This window comes from Bufo bufo, chromosome 5 (genome assembly GCF_905171765.1).
Source record: "Bufo bufo chromosome 5, aBufBuf1.1, whole genome shotgun sequence".
Lineage (NCBI taxonomy): Eukaryota > Metazoa > Chordata > Amphibia > Anura > Bufonidae > Bufo > Bufo bufo.
This window is the reverse complement of record NC_053393.1, coordinates 8305176-8329487: the sequence shown is the minus strand read 5'-3', so window position 1 is coordinate 8329487 and position 24312 is coordinate 8305176. Positions and strand designations below refer to the sequence as shown.

The 24312-nt window shown below is 45.4% G+C and overlaps 1 protein-coding gene across 1 annotated transcript in view; it reads right to left on the bottom strand.

The window, feature by feature from the left end:
* Positions 1-24312, bottom strand: part of LOC121001431 (NXPE family member 3-like) — a 65613-nt gene that overhangs the window by 24203 nt on the left and 17098 nt on the right. Inside the window, exons 3-5 of the mRNA XM_040432495.1 lie at positions 6108-6328; positions 4641-4711; positions 4353-4559 (exon numbers count right to left, since the gene is read on the bottom strand). Of these exons, the coding sequence (XP_040288429.1) occupies positions 4353-4559; positions 4641-4711; positions 6108-6328 (499 nt within the window). The remainder of the gene's footprint in view (positions 1-4352; positions 4560-4640; positions 4712-6107; positions 6329-24312) is intronic.

Genomic DNA, 24312 nt, shown 5'->3' with positions numbered 1-24312 from the left:
AACTGGAAAGGGAAAATTGGTTACCTGGAAATTTGCTTTCCTTGAGTCCGAAGGCAGCACATGTTTACCCTCCCTAATAAATTTTTTGTACTGCAGTTATGGTCTGAATCTATTTTTTAAAAACACTAAGCAGGGTGGCGGAGGGCGTGTATATATACTCATTATACTAATTGTGTGATTTATCTAGGTGGGCGGTCCTAGGAAGCGAATGAGACACGATTAACCAATTATGTGATGCCTTCGGACTAAAAAATAAAAAAAATTCCAGGTAACCAATTTCCCCTATATTACAGAGGACAGTAAACTGTATGTACAGTGGGATGCAAAAGTTTGGGCAACCTTGTTAATGGTCATGATTTTTCTGTATTAATCGTTGGTTGTTACGATAAAAAATGTCAGTTAAATATATCATATAGGAGACACACACAGTGATATTTGAGAAGTGAAATTAAGTTTATTGGATTTACAGAAAGTGTGCTATAATTGTTGAAACAAAATTAGGCAGGTGCATAAATTTGGGCACCACAAAAAAGAAATGAAATCAATATTTAGTAGATCCTCCTTTTGCAGAAATTACAGCCTCTAAACGCTTCCTGTAGGTTCCAATGAGAGTCTGGATTCTGGTTGAAGGTATTTTGGACCATTCCTCTTTACTAAACATCTTTAGTTCATTCAGGTTTAATGGCTTCCGAGCATGGACAGCTCTCTTTAAGTCACACCACAGATTTTCCATTATATTCAGGTCTGGGGACTGAGATGGCCATTCCAGAACGTTGTACTTGTTCCTCTTCATAAATGCCTTAGTGGATTTTGAGCAGTGTTTAGGGTCGTTGTCTTGTTGAAAGATCCAGCCCCGGCGCAGCTTCAGCTTTGTCACTGATTCCTGGACATTGGTCTCCAGAATCTGCTGATACTGAGTGGAATCCATGCATCCCTCAACTTTGACAAGATTCCCAGTCCCTGCACTGGCCACACAGCCCCACAGCATGATGGAACCACCACCATATTGTACTGTAGGTAGCAGGTGTTTTTCTTGGAATGCTGTGTTCTTTTTCCTCCATGCATAACGCCCCTTGTTATGGCCAAATAACTCAGTTTTAGTTTCATCAGTCCACAGCACCTTATTCCAAAATGAAGCTGGCTTGTCCAAATGTGCTTTAGCCCACCTCAAGCGGCACTTTTTGTGCTGTGGGCGGAGAAAAGGCTTCCTCTGCATCACTCTCGCATACAGAATCTCCTTGTGTAAAGTGCGCCCAATGGTTGAACGATGCACGGTGACTCCATCTGCAGCAAGATGATGTTGTAGGTCTTTGGTGCTGGTCTGTGGATTGACTCTGACTGTTCTCACCATTCGTCGCTTCTGTCTATCCGAGATTTTTCTTGGTCGGCCACTTCGAGCCTTAACTTGAACTGAACCTGTGGTCTTCCATTTCCTCAATATGTTCCTAACTGTGGAAACAGACAGCTGAAATCTCTGAGACAGCTTTCTGTATCCTTCCCCTAAACCATGATGGTGAACAATCTTTGTCTTCAGGTCATTTGAGAGTTGTTTTGAGACCCCCATGTTGCTACTCTTCAGAGAAAATTTAAAGAGGAGGGAAACTTACAATTGACCCCCTTAAATACTCTCTCATAATTGGATTCACCTGTGTATGTAGGTCAGGGGTCACTGAGCTTACCAAGCCAATCTGAGTTCCAATAATTAGTTCTAAAGGTTTTGGAATCAATAAAATGACAACAGTGCCCAAATTTATGCACCTGCCTAATTCTGTATAAACAATTATAGCACACTTTCTGTAAATCCAATAAACTTCATTTCACTTCTCAGATATCACTGTGTGTGTCTCATATATGATATATTTAACTGACATTTTTTATCTTAACAACCAACGATTTAAACAGGAAAATCATGAAGATTAACAAGGTTGCCCAAACTTTCGCATCCTACTGTATATACTACAGAGGACAGCATATTGTATATATATATACTACAGAGGACAGTATACTGTATGTATATACTACAGAGGACAGTGTACTGTATATATATATATATATATATATATATATATATACATACTACAGAGGACAGTATACTGTATATATAGTACAGACCAAAAGTTTGGACACACCTTCTCATTCAAAGAGTTTTCTTTATTTTCATGACTATGAAAATTGTAGATTCACACTGAAGGCATCAAAACTATGAATTAACACATGTGGAATTATATACATAACAAACAAGTGTGAAACAACTGAAAATATGTCATATTCTAGTTTCTTCAAAGTAGCCACCTTTTGCTTTGATTACTGCTTTGCACACTCTTGGCATTCTCTTGATGAGCTTCAAGAGGTAGTCAGTAGGTCTTGACTTCACAGGTGTGCCCTGTGAGGTTTAATAAGTGGGATTTCTTGCCTTATAAATGGGGTTGGGACCATCAGTGGCGTTGAGGAGAAGTCAGGTGGATACACAGCTGATAGTCCTACTGAATAGACTGTTAGAATTTGTATTATGGCAAGAAAAAAGCAGCTAAGTAAAGAAAAACGAGTGGCCATCATTACTTTAAGAAATGAAGGTCAGTCAGTCAGCCGAAAAATTGGGAAAACTTTGAAAGTAAGGGCTATTTGACCATGAAGGAGAGTGATTGGGTGCTGCGCCAGATGACCTGGCCTCCACAGTCACCGGACCTGAACCCAATGGAGATGGTTTGGGGTGAGCTGGACCGCAGAGTGAAGGCAAAGGGGCCAACAAGTGCTAAGCATCTCTGGGAACTCCTTCAAGACTGTTGGAAGACCATTTCAGGGGACTACCTCTTGAAGCTCATTAAGAGAATGCCAAGAGTGTGCAAAGCAGTAATCAAAGCAAAAGGTGGCTACTTTGAAGAACCTAGAATATGACATATTTTCAGTTGTTTCACACTTGTTTGTTATGTATATAATTCCACATGTGTTAATTCATAGTTCTGATGCCTTCATAGTCATGAAAATAAAGAAAACTCTTTGAATGAGAAGGTGTGTCCAAGCTTTTGGTCTGTACTGTATACTACAGAGGACAGTATACTGTATATACACTACAGAGGACAGTATACTGTATATATACTACAGAGGACAGTATACTGTATATATACTACAGAGGACAGTATACTGTATATATACTACAGAGGACAGTATACTGTATATATATATACTACAGAGGACAGTATACTGTATATATATACTACAGAGGACAGTATACTGTGTATATACTACAGAGGACAGTATATTGTATATATACTACAGAGGACAGTATACTGTATATATACTACAGAGGACAGTATACTGTATATATACTACAGAGGACAGTATACTGTATATATACTACAGAGGGCAGTATACTACTACAGATGGATCTGGATAGATTGGAGGCTTGGGCAGATAAGTGGCAGATGAGGTTTAACACTGACAAATGTAAGGTTATGTACATGGGAAGGAATAATGCAAGTCACCCGTACATACTAAATGGTAAAACACTCGGTAACACTGACATGGAAAAGGATCTAGGAATTTTAGTGAATAGCAAACTAAGCTGCAGAAACCAGTGTCAGGCAGCTGCTGCCAAGGCCAATAAGATAATGGGTTGCATCAAAAGGGGCATAGATGCCCGTGATGAGAACATAGTCCTACCACTTTACAAATCGCTAGTCAGACCACACATGGAGGACTGTGTACAGTTCTGGGCTCCAGTGAACAAGGCAGACATAGCAGAGCTGGAGAGGGTCCAGAGGAGGGCAACTAAAGTAATAACTGGAATGGGGCAACTACAGTACCCTGAAAGATTATCAGCATTAGGGTTATTCACTTTAGAAAAAAGACGACTGAGGGGAGATCTAATAACTATGTATAAATATATCAGGGGTCAGTACAGAGATCTCTCCCATCATCTATTTATCCCCAAGACTGTGACTGTGACGAGGGGACATCCTCTGCATCTGGAGGAAAGAAGGTTTGTACACAAACATAGAGGAGGATTCTTTACGGTAAGAGCAGTGAGACTATGGAGCTCTCTGCCTGAGGAGGTGGTGATGGCGAGTACAATAAAGGAATTCAAGAGGGGCCTGGAGGTATTTCTGGAGCGTAATAATATTACAGGCTATAGCTACTAGAGAGGGGTCGTTGATCCAGGGAGTTATTCTGATGCCAGATTGGAGTCGGGAAGGAATTTTTTCCCCTAAAGTGAGGAAAATTGGCTTCTACCTCACAGTTTTTTTTTCCTTCCTCTGGATCAACTTGCAGAATAACAGGATGAACTGGATGGACAGAGGGCTTTTTTCAGCCTTATATACTATGTTACTATGTTACCCGTTCCAGTAACTCACATGGGATGAACTTCACAAGGTATTGCCACCACTGCTGAAGCGTTGAATCTCCAAACATGTAGACAACCTTTCCCTTCAGACAGGAGGTGACGTCGGATGGAGAAGTGAAGCGTCTGTTCCTGCACACACGAGACTGCCACACGTCCTGATAATAATACCCCGAGGGGTCCGGAATGGGGAGTCCAGGTCTACAAACACTTTTATCCCCTGCAACAATATTGTGCAATGACTATTCATGGTACCAGAAGTAATACATCCACGATTGTCCCACCTACCAAATGTTCTCACCTGTGCTGGAAGTCTGGGGAAGGATGGTGATTTTTCTCTGAGTTGATGAAATTGTCTGATCAGTGACCGACCTGTGAGGACACAACATATAGACTGGGATCTGGTGGTTCTTAACTTCAGACATTATGTTTATTGGTATCCCTATGGAGATTCACAAAATCCAGTATGTTATACCTACTCATAGCTCTTGATTAGTAGTAGAACATTCTAGCCTGTGACCTGCTGTGTTTCCACAGATATGCATCTGAATTACTTGAGAAGGTAGTCAGATGGTCCTAGTGCTAACAACAAGTACAAAATAATCCAACTGACTGATGATTCTTCTGGGACCAGTCATCCAGGATGTCTTCAATGACGCCTAGTAGTGATGAGGGGAAGGGGCAATATTCGAATTTGCGATATTTTGCAAATATTTTGTAGCATATTTGTTATACATTTGCAGATTCAAGAATTTGAGATTATATTCTTGATTGCGAAAATCGACAATGTAATATTTGCGTAATGCGCGTGAAATACAGGTGTTGGTCACTTATGCCACATTTTTCAAGCTGGTATAAGTTTCCTGAGACTGGAGAGCATGGTTGGCACTGCAGAACATTACAATAGCTTTACATGCAGATGAAGTGCTCCAATATATTTGCGCTTGCGCATTTTCGGCAATTAATGATGCCTATATCTTTCGCAATACGTGCAACTTGTGACATCACAGCACTATGTCTGTAGCATGTGTGTATGGACAGCAGAACCTATGACACTGCCCAACACCCTGCACTGGAACCTATCAGCTACACTATATCACTATCTAACCTACACGGACTATCTCCCACTAACTATCTGTATTATATATTTATATATATAAGCTAACTAACTATCTAATGTAATGAGTGGCACAGAGCACAGCAATAACACTGCTCTCTCTCTCAGAAATTAAAAAAACAGCAGAAAACGGCTGCTTGGGAGGTTCTTATATAGTAAGGGGTAGGCAACTTTCCTATTGGTTGCTAGGGATGTTGCTAAGCTCCGACAAAGACATTTCAGCCTTTAAAATGGCCCACAAGCAAAAAGCAGGAAGGGATCATGGGTTCAGATGAAAAAAAAATCTAGAATATTCGTCAATACGAATATATAGCACTACAGTATATTCTAAATCTTCGCAAATTCTCTAAATCGCGATATTCGCGATTAATATTTGTGATTAGAATATTCGCGCCCAACACTAATGACTGCGTATAAGAGTGAAGACTAGTGAGCAATCCCAAAGAAGTCAACTGTTCTGGGTAACCTTTATCATCTCCTTCCCCAATAAATGCTCCCTGCACATCTACATTCAGCATAAACTAATACCCACCATATTCCCTATGTAAAGATGGGACTTATGAGAAGGTATGAGTTGAGGCGACCATTGGGCACAACACATAGAAACATGACATGATGTAATGTCTGATGTTCATTCTGACTTGTACTCACTTTTGTAGAAATTGCTGCTCGGTGGCATTGAGTATTGGGTAGCTACCACCTGCTGAATGCTCCCGGTAGGCACTGCAGGGAAAGCCCTTTGGCCGGTTGCAGAACCACTCCTCTCTGGATTGTACGTCACGGTATGTACACACGTCAGGTCCTGGAGGCTGCACATTACACTTCACCGTAGCGCTGCTTCCATTGTGGCTGTAATATCCATTGAAGTCAACCTGTTCAATATCAGTATTAATAAGTCAGAGCAACTGCAGTTCTTGTATTTTTTCTTGAAGAGGTTTCACTAGTCATCTGAATGTCTTTCTCAATTAGAATGACTTGTACGAGAATTCTCCTGCATTAAATACTGTTGACTCGTTCTTCAGTCATGTAAGGAATTGATAGCATTTGCATGACTGAAGCTGTTAGGTGCAGTTAAACTGCCTGGGGAGAGGTGTTTTAGCTGCATTGTAAGTGGCTCTAGCTCAGGAAACCTCATGCATATAATTGTAACTGTCACTTTACTCTGTGTAAAGGACAAAAGGGAAGCGGGGAGAGCAAGGCATGGGCAGGGATAGGAGGAACTCTGATTTGTCATCCTCCTTTATGACTTCAGATGACTTTTCAGACTTTTTTCAGTCTTTTTTTTCCAAGAAAATAAGAATTTGAGCAGTTTCCCATTTAATCACCACTGAGCATATATATAATATATAAACGGAAATATCAAGGGAAGCAATTCTGTGTTAAACCCCCTCAAAAAACAAGGGTCCACTCCTTACACCCGGAGAAAAAAAGATTCAGTCATAAGAGGTGAGAAGCATTCTTTACAGTAAGGGCTGTGAATCTCTGGAGGAGACGCAGGAGATGCTCACAGCAAATCCAGGAGATGCTTCAGAAAGGGTTTAGATGACTTTTTACTTCAAAATAACATTGAGGCTTCTGACAAGGCACAGAAATCGTCATCTACACACCCTTTCCCTTTGGCCCAACCCTTTTGTAAAGAAGATAGACATTGATCCAGGGATTTGTTCCGTGGATCAATATAATAGTATCACAGGTTGGACTTGATGGACTTTTGTCTTGTTCCATCCTTAACAACTCTGTGCACGTAATTTATTGACTCCGTGACCCGAGCATTTCTTAAAGTCCAAATCGCAGTGTCAGAATCAGTTTATACAGTTTACATTGTCCAAATCCTTTATCATGAAACACACAGCTTGCTTCTCAATACCTATCAATCTAGTCTTACTAAAGAGAAATGGCGCCATAAATAATTGTTTTCTTGTACCACTGAAAATAGAGGGAGCGTGGAGAGAGGGGCACGCTCAGGGAGACTTCTCGTGACGGTTCAGATTGTCTATTTTCCAGAATAAAAGGAGAAAGAATTTTAGCAGATTCTCATTTAGACACAACTGAGCAACTCACCCCTTTGCGCCACTGACGTAATAGTACATCAGCCGAGAGGTGAACAGAGCGGAGACATCAGCTGATAACTACATATTCAAGTCCCCAAAGAGGAATACAAATTACAGTGAAAAAAGTTGTAAATAAAAAAATATAAAAATATATATATATATATATTGGTATTACCACATTTATTAATATATAAAAATGGAAAAAAAAAGTTAAAATCCTGATTCACCATTTTTGGTCACCTCTCCTCCCTAAATAATAGAAAATAACCAGAAACTCACATGTACCCCAAAATGGTGGTTGGAATAGTTCTGGGCAGCATGGTGGCTCAGTGTTCAGCACTGGTGCCTTGCATTGCAGTGGTCCTAGGTTCAAGGAAAACATCTGCATGGAGTTTGTATGTTCTCCCCGGGATCTCTGGTTTCCTACCACAATCCAAAGACAGACTGATAGGGACCTTAGATTGTGAGCTCCTGGGGACAGCGTGATGATAATGTCTATAAAATGCTGTGGAATATGTCAGTGCTATAGAACTGAGTAAAATAGATAAAATATGGTGATGCAAATAATAGCTTTTATTTTTTAAAGGTTTTTATATGTTTAAAAGTATTGAAACAAAATAAAAACTATAAAAACTGTGTATCGCCGTAATTCAACTGACCCGCAGAATAAGGATTTCATGTAATTGTTCTCTTATAATGAACACTATAAAGAGCAAAACATGCTGGAAATGTTTTTTTTTTGTTTTTTTTGTTGAACAATATTTTTTTTCCAGTTTCCAAGATATGCTATTAAAAATACAAATTGCCCTATAAAATATAAAAATAAGGCTTTATAAGGTTGTGAACAAAAACATAAAAAAGTTATTGTGTTTGGAAGGCGGTGAGTCAAAAATGAAAAGGCAAACGTGCAAATTAGCCTGGTCTTTAAAGGGTCGAAAGTTTATAAATGTTACATAGCCCTGATCCTGTCCCCATTTATCTTAAAGTCCACTGATTGACCCGGTATAATAAAGCTCTGTCTATATACACTAGTACTGCCATCTTCTGAACATGTTCAGTCAGTGCGATGATAGCATGGATCAAGGGTCGGCGTCAGCACCCGGCATACCCGGGCAAGGTCCGGGGCCCACTGCTCCTGGGGGGGACCACTGCGCTGCTATGAGTTGATTGCTGAAGCTCAGGGGAGCTGCAGTCATTTTATTCACTAACTTCAGCTCCAGGGGTGTAGCTATCGGGGAAGCCACAGCTTTGGGCCCTTAGGGGACCAGGAGCAGTAGCAGGGCCACAGAATCAGACTGGAGCAAGGGAGTATCAACAGGATGCAGAGTCGGCTGCTGCTGTCCCCCTTACAAGCACCTTAGCTTACCAGCTTCAGACACGCCCCCTCTTCCCTCCAGCAGAGCAGCAAATTACCTTACCAGCTTCAGACACGCCCCCTCTTCCCTCCAGCAGAGCAGCACCTTACCTTACCAGCTTCAGACATGCCCCCTCTTCCCTCCAGCAGAGCAGCACCTTACCTTACCAGCTTCAGACACGCCCCCTCTTCCCTCCAGCAGAGCAGCACCTTACCTAACCAGCTTTAGACACGCCCCCTCTTCACTCCAGCAGAGCAGCACCTTACCTTACCAGCTTCAGACACGCCCCCTCTTCCCTCCAGTAGAGCAGCACCTTACCTTACCAGTTTCAGACACGCCCCCTCTTCACTCCAGCAGAGCAGCACCTTACCTTACCAGCTTCAGACACGCCCCCTCCTAACTCCAGCAGAGCAGCACCTTACCTTACCAGCTTCAGACACGGCCCCTCCTAACTCCAGCAGAGCAGCACCTTACCTTACCAGCTTCAGACACGCCCCCTCTTCACTCCAGCAGAGCAGCACCTTACCTTACCAGCTTCAGACACGCCCCCTCTTCCCTCCAGCAGAACAGAACCTTACCTTACCAGCTTCAGACACGCCCCCTCCTAACTCCAGCAGAGCAGAACCTTATCTTACCAGCTTCAGACACGCCCCCTCTTTCCTCCAGCAGAGCAGCACCTTACCTTACCAGCTTCAGACACGCCCCCTCTTCCCTCCAGCAGAGCAGCACCTTACCTTACCAGCTTCAGACACGCCCCCTCTTCCCTCCAGCAGTGCAGGACCTTACCTTACCAGCTTCAGACACGCCCCCTCCTAACTCCAGCAGAGCAGCACCTTACCTTACCAGCTTCAGACACGCCCCCTCTTCCCTCCAGTAGAGCAGCACCTTACCTTACCAGCTTAAGACACGCCCGCTCTTCCCTCCAGCAGAGCAGCATCTTACCTTACCAGCTACAGACACGCCCCCTCTTCACTCCAGCAGAGCAGCACCTTACCTTACCAGCTTCAGACACGCCTCCTCTTCACTCCAGCAGAGCAGCACCTTACCTTACCAGATTTAGACACGCCCCCTCTTCCCTTCAGCAGAGCACCCCATTACCTTACCAGCTTCAGACACGCCCCCTCTTCACTCCAGCAGAGAAGCACCTTCCATTACCAGCTTCAGACACGCCCCCTCTTCCCTCCAGCAGAGCAACACCTTACATTACCAGCTTCAGACACGCCCCTCTTCACTCCAGCAGAGCAGCACCTTACCAGCTTCAGACACGCCCCCTCTTCCCTCCAGCAGAGCAGCACCTTACCTTACCAGCTTCAGACACGCCCCCTCTTCCCTCCAGCAGTGCAGGACCTTACCTTACCAGCTTCAGACACGCCCCCTCCTAACTCCAGCAGAGCAGCACCTTACCTTACCAGCTTAAGACACGCCCGCTCTTCCCTCCAGCAGAGCAGCATCTTACCTTACCAGCTACAGACACGCCCCCTCTTCACTCCAGCAGAACAGCACCTTATCTTACTAGCTTCAGACACGCCCCCTCTTCCCTCCAGCAGAGCAGCACCTTACATTACCAGCTTCAGACACGCCTTCTCTTCACTCCAGCAGAGCAGCACCTTACCTTACCAGCTTCAGACACGCCTCCTCTTCCCTCCAGCAGAGCAGCACCTTACCTGCTTCAGACACGCCCCCTCTTCACTCCAGCAGAGCAGCACCTTACCTTACCAGCTTCAGACACGCCCCCTCTTCACTCCAGCAGAGCAGCACCTTACCTTACCAGCTTCAGAAACGCCTTCTCTTCACTCCAGTAGAGCAGCACCTTACCTTACCAGCTTACAGACACGCCCCCTCATCCCTCCAGGAGAGCAGCACCTTACCTTACCAGCTTCAGACACGCCCCCTCTTTACTCAAGCAGAGCAGCACCTTAACTTACCAGCTTCAGACACGCCCCCCTTCCCTCCAGCAGAGCAGCACCTTACCTTACCAGCTTCAGACACGCCCCCCTTCCCTCCAGCAGAGCAGCACCTTACCTTACCAGCTTCAGACACGCCCCCTCTTCCCTCCAGCAGAGCAGCACCTTACCTTACCAGCTTCAGACATGCCCCCTCTTCACTCCAGCAGAGCAGCACCTTACCTTACCAGCTTCAGACACGCCTCCTCTTCCCTCCAGCAGAGCAGCACCTTACCTTACCTGCTTCAGACACGCCCCCTCTTCACTCCAGCAGAGCAGCACCTTACCTTACCAGCTTCAGAAACGCCTTCTCTTCACTCCAGTAGAGCAGCACCTTACCTTACCAGCTTACAGACACGCCCCCTCATCCCTCCAGGAGAGCAGCACCTTACCTTACCAGCTTCAGACACGCCCCCTCTTTACTCAAGCAGAGCAGCACCTTAACTTACCAGCTTCAGACACGCCCCCCTTCCCTCCAGCAGAGCAGCACCTTACCTTACCAGCTTCAGACACGCCCCCCTTCCCTCCAGCAGAGCAGCACCTTACCTTACCAGCTTCAGACACGCCCCCTCTTCCCTCCAGCAGAGCAGCACCTTGCCTTACCAGCTTCAGACATGCCCCCTCTTCACTCCAGCAGAGCAGCACCTTACATTACCAGCTTCAGACACGCCCCCTCCTCACTCCAGCAGAGCAGAACCTTACATTACCAGCTTCAGACACGCCCCCTCTTCCCTCCAGCAGAGCAGCAACTTCCATTACCAGCTTTAGACACGCCCCCTCTTCACTCCAGCAGAGCAGCACCTTACCTTACCAGCTTCAGACACGCCCCCTCTTCACTCCAGCAGAGCAGCACCTTACCAGCTTCAGACACGCCCCCTCTTCCCTCCAGCAGAGCAGAACCTTACCTTACCAGCTTCAGACACGCCCCCTCTTTACTCCAGAAGTGCAGCACCTTACCTTACCAGCTTCAGACATGCCCCCTCTTCCCTCCAGCAGAGCAGCACCTTACCTTACCAGCTTCAGACACGCCCCCTCTTCCCTCCAGCAGAGCAGTACCTTACCTTACCAGCTTTATACACGCCCCTCTTCACTCCAGCAGAGCAGAACCTTACCTTACCAGCTTCAGACACCCCACCTCTTCATTCCCTTTTAGCAGAGTAGGACATATTGCCTGAGAAGCTTCAGACACGCCTTCTCTTCACAGGATGTGCTGTCTGAGGAGGAATGAGACCGCAGGACTGAAGCAGCAGTGTGAAGACAGTCTGCACTGTGACTGTCTCTTCTCTGTGGGACAGGAGGGGGTCAGGGAACTCTTCGATCTGCTGCTGGATGCTGTAGTAGACCAGCAGCTTCATGCTATTTAGTTGTTTTACTGCCTCATTAAGCAGTTTGCCTTCATGACACCTGCCCTTCCATATCCTGTCCTATCTCATCCTCATGGAGCCCCTGCCGTCTCCTTTCCTCCCTCATGTATCCAGAGCTCCTGTTCCATCCTCCTATCTCCTGTTGCTGCCCTACACAGATCTCCTGCCACTACTTCTTGTATGAAGTTTTTTTTTTCATTTTGCGGGCTGTTTTTTGTGTTCCGTGTACGGTCCGTATACGGAACCATTCATTTCAATGGTTCCGCAAAAAAAATAGAATGTACTCCGTATGCATTCCGTTTCCGTATTTCAGTTTTTCCGTTCCGTTGAAAGATAGAACATGTCCTATTTTTGCCCGCAAATCACATTCCGTGGCTCCATTCAAGTCAATGGGTCCGTAAAAAAAAAACAGAACACATACGGAAATGCATCCGTACGTCTTCCGTATCTGTTCCGTTTTTGTGGAACCATCTATTGAAAATGTTATGCCCAGCTAAATTTTTTCTATGTAATTACTGTATACTGTATATGTCATACGGAAAAACGGAACGGAAACACAACGGAAACAAAAAAACTGAACAACGGATCCGTGAAAAACAGACCGCAAAACACTGAAATCGCCATACAGTAGTGTGAAAGAGGCCTTAGGCTAGGCTCACATCACATTTTTGCCATCTGTTTAATATGTGCCAAAAACATACGCGTTAACAGATGCCTCAGACTGATGCCGCACAGCGGCGTCGGTTCACCATACAGTTCCATGGGGGAAAATCATATACATTAACTATGCATTTCTTTTACTGGACTCTGCAGGATACAAAAACGTGGAGTGCTGAACATTTATATACAGTACCTCATTTTTTAGCAGTGAATACATCAAACGGATAGGAAAAACATGATGCGAACCCACTGTGTGTGGGGGGAAGTCGTACAAAAATTAGCTGTGGGGCCCAGTCAGTTCTAGCTAGTGAGGGCCCCTTACACAGTATAATGACCCCCAGTGCCCCCTCCATACAGGATAACCCCCAGTGTGGGGGCCACTGGGGGTCATTATTCTGAATGGGGGGTGACTAGGTGTCATTTTTCTGAATGGAGGGCCACTGCGGGGTCATTATACTGTGTGGGGGGCCCACTGAGATTTATCGCCCAAGGGCCGACATGAACCTGGAGCCGGCCCCGCATGGATCAGCTCCTGTAAGTATTTTACAGCAAACAAACACTCAAACACACAGAACATTAAAATACAGGTCCCAAAAATACAAGAAAACACACTAGACTGTGGAGCTACAGATTTCAGAATACACACTAAACTATAACAAGATCAGAATAACAGGATCTGAGAGGAACTGCAGATAATAGACCTGACAACCAGACTCCGAGGAGAACTGCATGAAATAGACTCAACAAGCAGCACTTCACACTAATCAACCAGCCAAAGCTCGGAGGTAACCAGCCATATTAGTAACATAGTAACATAGTAACATAGTACATAAGGCCAAAAAAATACATTTGTCCGTCCAGTTTGGCCTGTCATCCTGCAAGTTGATCCAGAGGAAGGCAAAAAAAAACCCTGTGAGGTAGCAGACAATTTTCCCCACTTTAGGGGAATAAAAAAAATCCTTCCCGACTCCAATCATGCATCAGAATAACTCCCTGGATTATTACACTCCAGAAATACATCCAGGCCCCTCTTGAATTCCTTTATTGTACTCACCATCACCACCTCCTCAGGCAGAGAGTTCCATAGTCTCACCGATGTTACAGTAAAGAGTCTATAGTCTCACTGCTCTTACAGTAAAGAGTCCATAGTCTCACTGCTCTTACAGTAAAGAGTCCATAGTCTCACCGCTCTTACAGTAAAGAGTCCATAGTCTCACTGCTCTTACAGTAAAGAGTCCATAGTCTCACTGCTCTTACAGTAAAGAGTCCAAAGTCTCACTGCTCTTACAGTAAAGAGTCCATAGTCTCACTGCTCTTACAGTAAAGAGTCCAAAGTCTCACTGCTCTTACAGTAAAGAGTCCATAGTCTCACTGCTCTTACTGTATAGAGTCCATAGTCTCACTGTTCTTACAGTAAAGAGTCCAAAGTCTCACTGCTCTTACAGTAAAGAGTCCATAGTCTCACTGTTCTTACAGTAAAGAGTCCATAGTCTCACTGCTCTTACCGTAAAGAGTCCATAGTCTCACTGCTCTTACAGTAAATAGTCCATAGTCTCACTGCTCTTACAGTACAGAGTCCATAGTCTCACTGCTCTTACAGTATAGAATCCATAGTCTCACTGCTCTTACAGTATAGAATCCATAGTCTCACTGCTCTTACAGTAAAGAGTCCATAGTCTCCCTGCTCTTACAGTAAAGAGTCCATAGTCTCACTGCTCTTACAGTAAAGAGTCCATAGTCTCACTGCTCTTACAGTATAGAATCCATAGTCTCACTGCTCTTACAGTAAAGAGTCCATAGTCTCACTGCTCTTACAGTATAGAGTCCATAGTCTCACTGCTCTTATAGTAAAGAGTCCATAGTCTCACTGCTCTTACAGTATAGAGTCCATAGTCTCACTGCTCTTACAGTAAAGAGTCCATAGTCTCACTGCTCTTACAGTAAAGAGTCCATAGTCTCACTGCTCTTACAGTAAAGAGTCCATAGTCTCACTGCTCTTACAGTATAGAGTCCACAGTCTCACTGCTCTTACAGTAAAGAGTCCATAGTCTCACTGCTCTTACAGTAAAGAGTCCATAGTCTCACTGCTCTTACAGTAAAGAGTCCATAGTCTCACTGCTCTTACAGTAAAGAGTCCATAGTCTCACTGCTCTTACAGTAAAGAGTCCATAGTCTCACTGCTCTTACAGTAAAGAGTCCATAGTCTCACTGCTCTTACAGTAAAGAGTCCATAGTCTCACAGCTCTTACAGTAAAGAGTCCATAGTCTCACTGCTCTTACAGTAAAAAGTCCATAGTCTCACTGCTCTTACAGTATAGTCCATAGTCTCACTGCTCTTACAGTAAAGAGTCCATAGTCTCACTGCTCTTACAGTATAGTCCATAGTCTCACTGCTCTTACAGTATAGAGTCCATAGTCTCACTGCTCTTACAGTAAAGAGTCCATAGTCTCACTGCTCTTACAGTAAAGAGTCCATAGTCTCACTGCTCTTACAGTAAAGAGTCCATAGTCTCACTGCTCTTACAGTAAAGAGTCCATAGTCTCACTGCTCTTACAGTAAAGAGTCCATAGTCTCACTGCTCTTACAGTAAAGAGTCCATAGTCTCACAGCTCTTACAGTAAAGAGTCCATAGTCTCACAGCTCTTACAGTAAAGAGTCCATAGTCTCACTGCTCTTACAGTAAAAAGTCCATAGTCTCACTGCTCTTACAGTATAGTCCATAGTCTCACTGCTCTTACAGTAAAGAGTCCATAGTCTCACTGCTCTTACAGTGAAGAGTCCATAGTCTCACTGCTCTTACAGTATAGTCCATAGTCTCACTGCTCTTACAGTATAGAGTCCATAGTCTCACTGCTCTTACAGTAAAGAGTCCATAGTCTCACTGCTCTTACAGTATAGTCCATAGTCTCACTGCTCTTACAGTATAGAGTCCATAGTCTCTCTGCTCTTACAGTAAAGAGTCCATAGTCTCACTGCTCTTACAGTAAAGAGTCCATAGTCTCACAGCTCTTACAGTAAAGAGTCCATAGTCTCACTGCTCTTACAGTATAGAGTCCATAGTCTCACTGCTCTTACAGTAAAGAGTCTATAGTCTCACTGCTCTTACAGTAAAGAGTCCATAGTCTCACTGCTCTTACAGTAAAGAGTCCATAGTCTCACTGCTCTTACAGTAAAGAGTCCATAGTCTCACTGCTCTTACAGTAAAGAGTCCATAGTCTCACTGCTCTTACAGTAAAGAGTCCATAGTCTCACAGCTCTTACAGTAAAGAGTCCATAGTCTCACAGCTCTTACAGTAAAGAGTCCATAGTCTCACTGCTCTTACAGTAAAAAGTCCATAGTCTCACTGCTCTTACAGTATAGTCCATAGTCTCACTGCTCTTACAGTATAGAGTCCATAGTCTCACTGCTCTTACAGTAAAGAGTCCATAGTCTCACTGCTCTTACAGTATAGTCCATAGTCTCACTGCTCTTACAGTATAGAGTTCATAGTCTCTCTGCTCTTACAGTAAAGAGTCCATAGTCTCACTGCTCTTACAGTAAAGAGTCCATAGTCTCACCGCTCTTACAGTATAGAGTCCATAGTCTCACTGCTCTTACAGTAAAGAGTCCATAGTCTCACCGCTCTTACAGTATAGAGTCCATAGTCTCACTGCTCTTACAGTAAAGAGTCCATAGTCTCACTGCTCTTACAGTAAAGAGTCCATAGTCTCACTGCTCTTACAGTAAAGAGTCCATAGTCTCACTGCTCTTACAGTAAAGAGTCCATAGTCTCACTGCTCTTACCGTAAAGAGTCCATAGTCTCACTGCTCTTACAGTAAAGAGTCCACAGTCTCACTGCTCTTACAGTAAAGAGTCCATAGTCTCACTGCTCTTACAGTAAAGAGTCCATAGTCTCACTGCTCTTACAGTAGAGTCCATAGTCTCACTGCTCTTACAGTATAGAGTCCATAGTCTCACTGCTCTTACAGTAAAGAGTCTATAGTCTCACTGCTCTTACAGTAAAGAATCCTCTTCTATGTTTGTGTACAAACCTTCTTTCCTCCAGACGCAGAGGATGTCCCCTCGTCACAGTCACAGTCTTGGGGATAAATAGATGATGGGAGTGATATCTGTACTGACCCCTGATATATTTATACATAGTAATTAGATCTCCCCTCAGTTGTCTTTTTTAAGTGAATAACCCTAATTATGATAATCTTTCAGGGTACTGTAGTTGCCCCATTCCAGTTATTACTTTAGTTGCCCTCCTCTGAACCCTCTCCAGCTCTGCTATGTCTGCCTTGTTCACAGGAGCCCAGAACTGTACACAGTACTCCATGTGTGGTCTGACTAGTGATGTGTAAAGTGGTAGGACTATGTTCTCATCACCGTCATCTATGCCCCTTCTGATGCAACCCAATTATCTTATTGGCCTTGGCAGCAGCTGCCTGACACTGGTTTCTACAGCTTAGTTTGCTGTTTATTAAAATTCCTAGATCCTTTTCCATGTCAGTGTTACCCAGTGTTTTACCATTTAGTATGTACGGGTGACTTGCATTATTCCTTCCTTCCTTCCTACTGACCCCTGAGGTACTCCACTAGTGACAGTGACCCCTCCAGTACTGACTCCTGAGGTACTCCACTAGTGACAGTGACCCAATCTGAGTGTGTACCGTTAATAACCACCCTCTGTTCTCTATCACTCAGCCAGTTACTTACCCACTTACAGACGTTTTCTCCCAGTCCGAGCATTCTCATTTTATATACTAACCTTTTATGTGGTACAGTGTCAAATGCTTTGGAGAAGTCCAGATACACGACATCCATTGATTCGCCGCTGTCAAGTCTAGAACTTACCTTCTCATAGAAACTGATTAAATTAGTTTGTCATGACCGATCCCTCACGAAGCCATGCTGATAGGGCGTTATTTGCTTATTTGCTTATTTCCGTTGAGATGCTCTAAGATAGCATCTTTCAGAAAACCTTTAAACAGTTTACCCACAACAGATGTTAAACTTACCGGCATAGTTTCCAGGCTCTGTTTTTGGACCCTTTTTGAATATTGGCACCACATTTGCCATGCGCCAATCCTGTGGGACATTCCCTGTCAGAATAGAGTCTTCAAATATCAGAAATAAGAGTCTGGCTATGCCATTACTTAATTCCCTTAGGATACGGGGGTGTATGCCATCTGGTCCTGGCGATTTGTCTATTTTAATCTTTTTAAGTCGCTGATGTACTTCTTCCTGGGTCAGACAGGACACTTCTAATGGGGAATTTATTTTTACATTTTGCATTTCATCTGACAGTTTATTTTCCTCAGTGAATACATTGGAGAAATATTTGACAGCTTTGCTTTCTCCTCGTCGCTCTCTGCGACTCCCCCCTCATTGCTCTTTAAAGGGCCGACACCTTCAGATTTATACTTTTTAACATTTATATAATTGAAGAACATTTGGGGTTAGTTTTACTCTCTTTGGCAATTAATCTCTCGGTCTCTAGTTTGGCCGCTTTTATTTGTTTTTTACATGTTCTATTTTTTTCCTTATAGTTTTTCAGTGCTTCCTCGCTCTCCTCCTGTTTTAGTGATTTATATGCCTTCTTTTTGTCATTTATTGCTTTCTTTACCGTTCTATTTATCCACATTGGTTTCTTTTTGTTCCTTAACCTTTTATTCCCATACGGTATGTACCTCTCACAATGAGATTTTAGGATGCTTTTAAAGATATCCCATTTTGTGGCTGTATTTTTATTTTTGAGGACTTTCTCCCGGGTAGTTTGGCCTATGGCCTCTCTTAGCTAAATTTAGCTTTTTTGAAGTTCGGTGTTTTTGTTCCTCCCTGTAGAAACGCTCTTCTGAATGATAATTGGAAGGTTATTACTTTATGGTCACTATTTCCTAGGTGTCCCCCGACCTGCACGTCTGTTGTTCTGTCAGGCCTATTGGTTAATACTAAGTCCAGTATGGCCGTACCTCTAGTCGGGTCCTGAACCAGTTGGGAGAGGTAATTGTCTTTGGTTATTGCCAAGAACCTGTTTCCTTTATGAGATGTACAGGTTTCAGCTTCCCAGTCTATATCTGCGGAGTTCCCCCATAATGACCACCTCATTATGATTTGCCGCCAGGTCTATCTCATTTAGTAGAAGATTTAGTAGTAGATTTTCATATTAACAGCAGCTGTATTGTGATTGCACAAATAAACCTAGTAACTAGGTGAACTTGAAACAACAGAAAGACTGTTCCTGAAACCACTACACTGACCCCGTGTGCCTCCTGGAGCTGAGGATGATGAGGCAGCGTCCCACCGCCACAGCAGCGGGAATTTTATGGAGTGCTTCATTCTCAGAGGTTTCTGAGATGTTCAACAATTTGCAAGCTGTTTCTGGAGTCTGGGATACAGTATTCCCTATATTTCAAGGAGTCTCCCAGATGTTCCAGGAAAGTTGACATCTTTAACATACTCCGTTCTCACAAATCCTGGTCATAGTTCCACTACTGGGCCTGAAAGCTTCCTCATTCTGATTGACATCTGCAGTGGTGTCCTGGAATGAGCGAAGTGCAGGAATGGGGAGAGGTAAATATATGTGTCACTCATGAGATTTTGTAGTTACTCCAGTATCCAAGGAGAACTCCCAGGTATTTCAGGAGATTTGGAAAGTATGCAATAAACATGGAAAAGCCAGCAGCAGTGGTGACAACATTCACTGTGAAGGTTAATAAAGAGTCAGGCATCCCATTATATGGGGACACTGTGGCATGGCACGTTCTGTGGACTGTAGCTATCACTCTCATAGAGGTACCCGCCAATACTCTCATGGGGCACCGTTATGTTTGACATTGACTGGCCCGCTAACAGGGATAACATGATTAACACTATGGGGGCACTGTGGCTGGCTCTTGTGGCTTATATTGACAGCATGAATGATCATTAGAGGGACCCTGACACATGCAAGTTAATCTGTAGGTACCATGATATGGAAAGCAGGAGAAGGAATGGAGCAGATTGAGCTAAGTTTTTCTGAAAATAAATAAATAAATCTTAGCTCTTCTGGACTTGGGAGTCTAGTAGGAAGAGTAACTCAATGATTGACAGCCCTTCCTGTTGAGATACCTGCCAATTGCTGACCGCCCACTAGACTCCTGAAGCTGGCCATAAGCTTGAGACTTTGGATATCCATACTGGTCAGTTTAGAATATTTTATGCTGACAAGCGTCACTCTTTAAGACATGACCAAGATGACAAGTGCTAACTAGGGATAAGCGAACCCGAACTGTATAGTTCGGGTTCGTACCGAATTTTGGGGTGTCCGTGACACGGACCCGGACCCGAACATTTTCGTAAAAGTTCGGGTTCAGGTTCGGTGTTCGGCGCTTTCTTGGCGCTTTTTGAAAGGCTGCAAAGCAGCCAATCACCAAGCGTCATACTACTTGCCCCAAGAGGCCATCACAGCCATGCCTACTATTGGCATGGCTGTGATTGGCCAGTGCAGCATGTGACCCAGCCTCTATATAAGCTTGGGTCACGTAGCGCCGCACGTCACTCTGCTGATTCAAGCATAGGGAGAGGTTGCTGCTGCGACGTTAGGGCGAGATTAGGCAGATTAACTCCTCCAAAAGACTTCATTCAGTGATCGATCTGCAGCTGTGGATCATTGAAGTGCTAATATCGACTTGCTCACTTTTTTAGGCTGCCCAGAGCGTTTTTATATCACTTTTTTCTGGGGTGATCGGCGGCCATTTTGTGGCTTGTGGTGCGCCAGCACAAGCTATCACCAAGTGCATTTAACCATCAATAGTGTGGTTATTTTGTGCTATATCCTACATCAGCTGCAGGCTGAGCCTGTGTCACCGAAGTGCATTTAACCATCAACAGTCTGGTTATTTTTTGGCCATATACTACATCTGGTGCAGGCTGAGCCTGTGTCACCAAAGTGCATTTAACCATCAATAGTGTGGTTATTTTTTGGCCATATATTACATCAGGGGCAAGTTGAGCCTGTCACCCAGCGCCTAAAAAATAGACCTGACATTTCTAATCAACCAAATCTGCACTGTTTTAGCTGGTCAAGTTATTTGTAGTGACCGTAAAAGCACAGTTTTTGTTCTGGGTTGAAAAACTATTCCCAAATTTGCCATTCTCAAAATAACTAGTTTCTGGTATATGAGGCCTACTTGAAATCTATCCCAAAAAGGATATCTTACATTGAAGGTGCTGATAGTGTCATTCAGAAAAACTTAACACACACGCTACCGTGCAGATAGAAGTCTGATTCTGTGATTAAACCTATACCTGTCACACAGCGCAAAAAAAACCCAGGCCTCACATTTCTATTCAACCAAATCTGCACAGTTTTAGCTGGTCAAGTTATTTGTAGTGACCGTAAAAGCACAGTTTTTGTTCTGGGTTGAAAAACTATTCCCAAATTTGCCATTCTCAAAATTGTGGTGAACGGGAACAATGAGGAAAACATCTAATAAGGGACGCGGACGTGGACATGGTCGTGGTGGTGTTAGTGGACCCTCTGGTGCTGGGAGAGGACGTGGCCGTTCTGCCACAGCCACACGTCCTAGTGAACCAACTACCTCAGGTCCCAGTAGCCAGCAGAATTTACAGCGATATTTGGTGGGGCCCAATGCCGTTCTAAGGATGGTAAGGCCTGAGCAGGTACAGGCATTAGTCAATTGGGTGGCCGACAGTGGATCCAGCACGTTCACATTATCTCCCACCCAGTCTTCTGCAGAAAGCGCACAGATGGCGCATGAAAACCAAGCCCATCAGTCTGTCACATCACCCCCATGCATATCAGGGAAACTGTCTGAGCCTCAAGTTATGCAGCAGTCTCTTATGCTGTTTGAAGACTCTGCTGCCAGGGTTTCCCAAAGGGCATCCACCTAGTCCTTCCCCAGGGGTGGAAGAGATAGAATGCACTAACGCACAACCACTTATGTTTCCTGATGATGAGGACATGGGAATACCACCTCAGCACGTCTCTGATGATGACGAAACACAGGTGCCAACTGCTGCGTCTTTCTGCAGTGTGCAGACTGAACAGGAGGTCAGGGGTCAAGACTGGGTGAAAGACGATGCAGGGGACGATGAGGTCCTAGACCCCACATGGAATGAAGGTCGTGCCACTGACTTTCACAGTTCGGAGGAAGAGGCAGTGGTGAGACCGAGCCAACAGCGTAGCAAAAGAGGGAGCAGTGGGCAAAATCAGAACACCCGCCGCCAAGAGACTCTGCCTGCTACTGAACGCCGCCATCTGGGACCGAGCACCCCAAAGGCAGCTTCAAGGAGTTCCCTGGCATGGCACTTCTTCAAACAATGTGCTGACGACAAGACCCGAGTGGTTTGCACGCTGTGCCATCAGAGCCTGAAGCGAGGCCTTAACGTTCTGAACCTTAGCACAACCTGCATGACCAGGCACCTGCATGCAAAGCATGAACTGCAGTGGAATAAACACCTTAAAAACAAGGAAGTCACTCAGGCTCCCCCTGCTACCTCTTCTGCTGCTGCCGCCTCGGCCTCTTCTGCTGCTGCCGCCGCCTCGGCCTCTTCCTCCGCCTCTGGAGGAACGTTGGCACCTGCCGCCCAGCAAACATGGGATGTACCACCAACACCACCACCTGCGTCACCAAGCATCTCAACCATGTCACACGGCAGCGTTCAGCTCTCCATCTCACAAACATTTGAGAGAAAGCGTAAATTCCCACCTAGCCACCCTCGATCCCTGGCCCTGAATGCCAGCATTTCTAAACTACTGGCCTATGAAATGCTGTCATTTAGGCTGGTGGACACAGACAGCTTCAAACAGCTCATGTCGCTTGCTGTCTCACAGTATGTTGTTCCCAGCCGGCACTACTTCTCCAAGAGAGCCGTGCCTTCCCTGCACAAACAAGTGTCCGATAAAATCAAGTGTGCACTGCACAACGCCATCTGTGGCAAGGTCCACCTAACCACAGATACGTGGACCAGTAAGCACGGCCAGGGACGCTGTATCTCCCTAACTGCACACTGGGTAAATGTAGTGGCGGCTGGGCCCCAGGCGGAGAGCTGTTTGGCGCACGTCCATCCGCCGCCAAGGATCGCAGGGCAACATTCTTTGCCTCCTATCTCCTCCTCCTCCTACTCAGCTTCCTCCTCCTCTTCTTCCACCTGCTCATCCAGTCAGCCACACACCTTCACCACCGACTTCAGCACAGCCCGGGGTAAACGTCAGCAGGCCGTTCTGAAACTCATATGTTTGGGGGACAGGCCCCACACTGCACAGGAGTTGTGGGGGGGTATAGAACAACAGACCGACGAGTGGTTGCTGCCGGTGAGCCTGAAGCCCGGCCTGGTGGTGTGCGATAATGGGCGAAATCTCGTTGCAGCTCTGGGACTAGCCGGTTTGACGCACATCCCTTGCCTGGCACATGTGCTGAATTTGGTGGTGCAGAAGTTCATTCGCAACTACCCCGACATGTCAGAGCTGCTGCATAAAGTGCGGGCCGTCTGTTCGCGCTTCCGGCGTTCACACCCTGCCGCTGCTCGCCTGTCTGCGCTACAGCGTAACTTCGGCCTTCCCGCTCACCGCCTCATATGCGACGTGCCCACCAGGTGGAACTCCACCTTGCATATGCTGGACAGACTGTGCGAGCAGCAGCAGGCCATAGTGGAGTTTCAGCTGCAGCATGCACGGGTCAGTCGCACGGCGGATCAGCACCACTTCACCACCAATGACTGGGCCTCCATGCGAGACCTGTGTGCCCTGTTGCGCTGTTTCGAGTACTCCACCAACATGGCCAGTGGGGATGACGCCGTTATCAGCGTTACAATACCACTTCTATGTCTCCTTGAGAAAACACTTAGGGCGATGATGGAAGAGGAGGTGGAAGAGGAGGAAGAGGGGTCATTTTTAGCACTTTCAGGCCAGTCTCTTCGAAGTGACTCAGAGGGAGGTTTTTTGCAACACCAGAGGCCAAGTACAAATGTGGCCAGACAGGGCCCACTACTGGAGGACGAGGAGGACGAGGATGAGGAGGAGGTGGAGGAGGATGAGGCTGAAGCATGTTCACAGCAGGGTGGCACCCAAAGCAGCTCGGGCCCATCACTGGTGCGTGGCTGGGGGGAAACACAGGACTATGACGATACGCCTCCCACAGAGGACAGCTTGTCCTTACTTCTGGGCAGCCTGGCACACATGAGCGACTACATGCTGCAGTGCCTGCGCAACGACAGCAGAGTTGCCCACATTTTAACGTGTGCGGACTACTGGGTAGCCACCCTGCTGGATCCCCGGTAAAAAGACAATGTGCCCACCTTACTTCCTACACTGAAGCGTGATAGGAAGATGCGCGAGTACAAGCGCACGTTGGTAGACGCGCTACTGAGAGCATTCCCAAATGTCACAGGGGAACCAGTGGAAGCCCAAGGAGAAAGCAGAGGAGGAGCAAGAGGTCGCCAACGCAGCTGTGTCACGGCCAGCTCCTCTGAGGGCAGGATTAGCATGGCAGAGA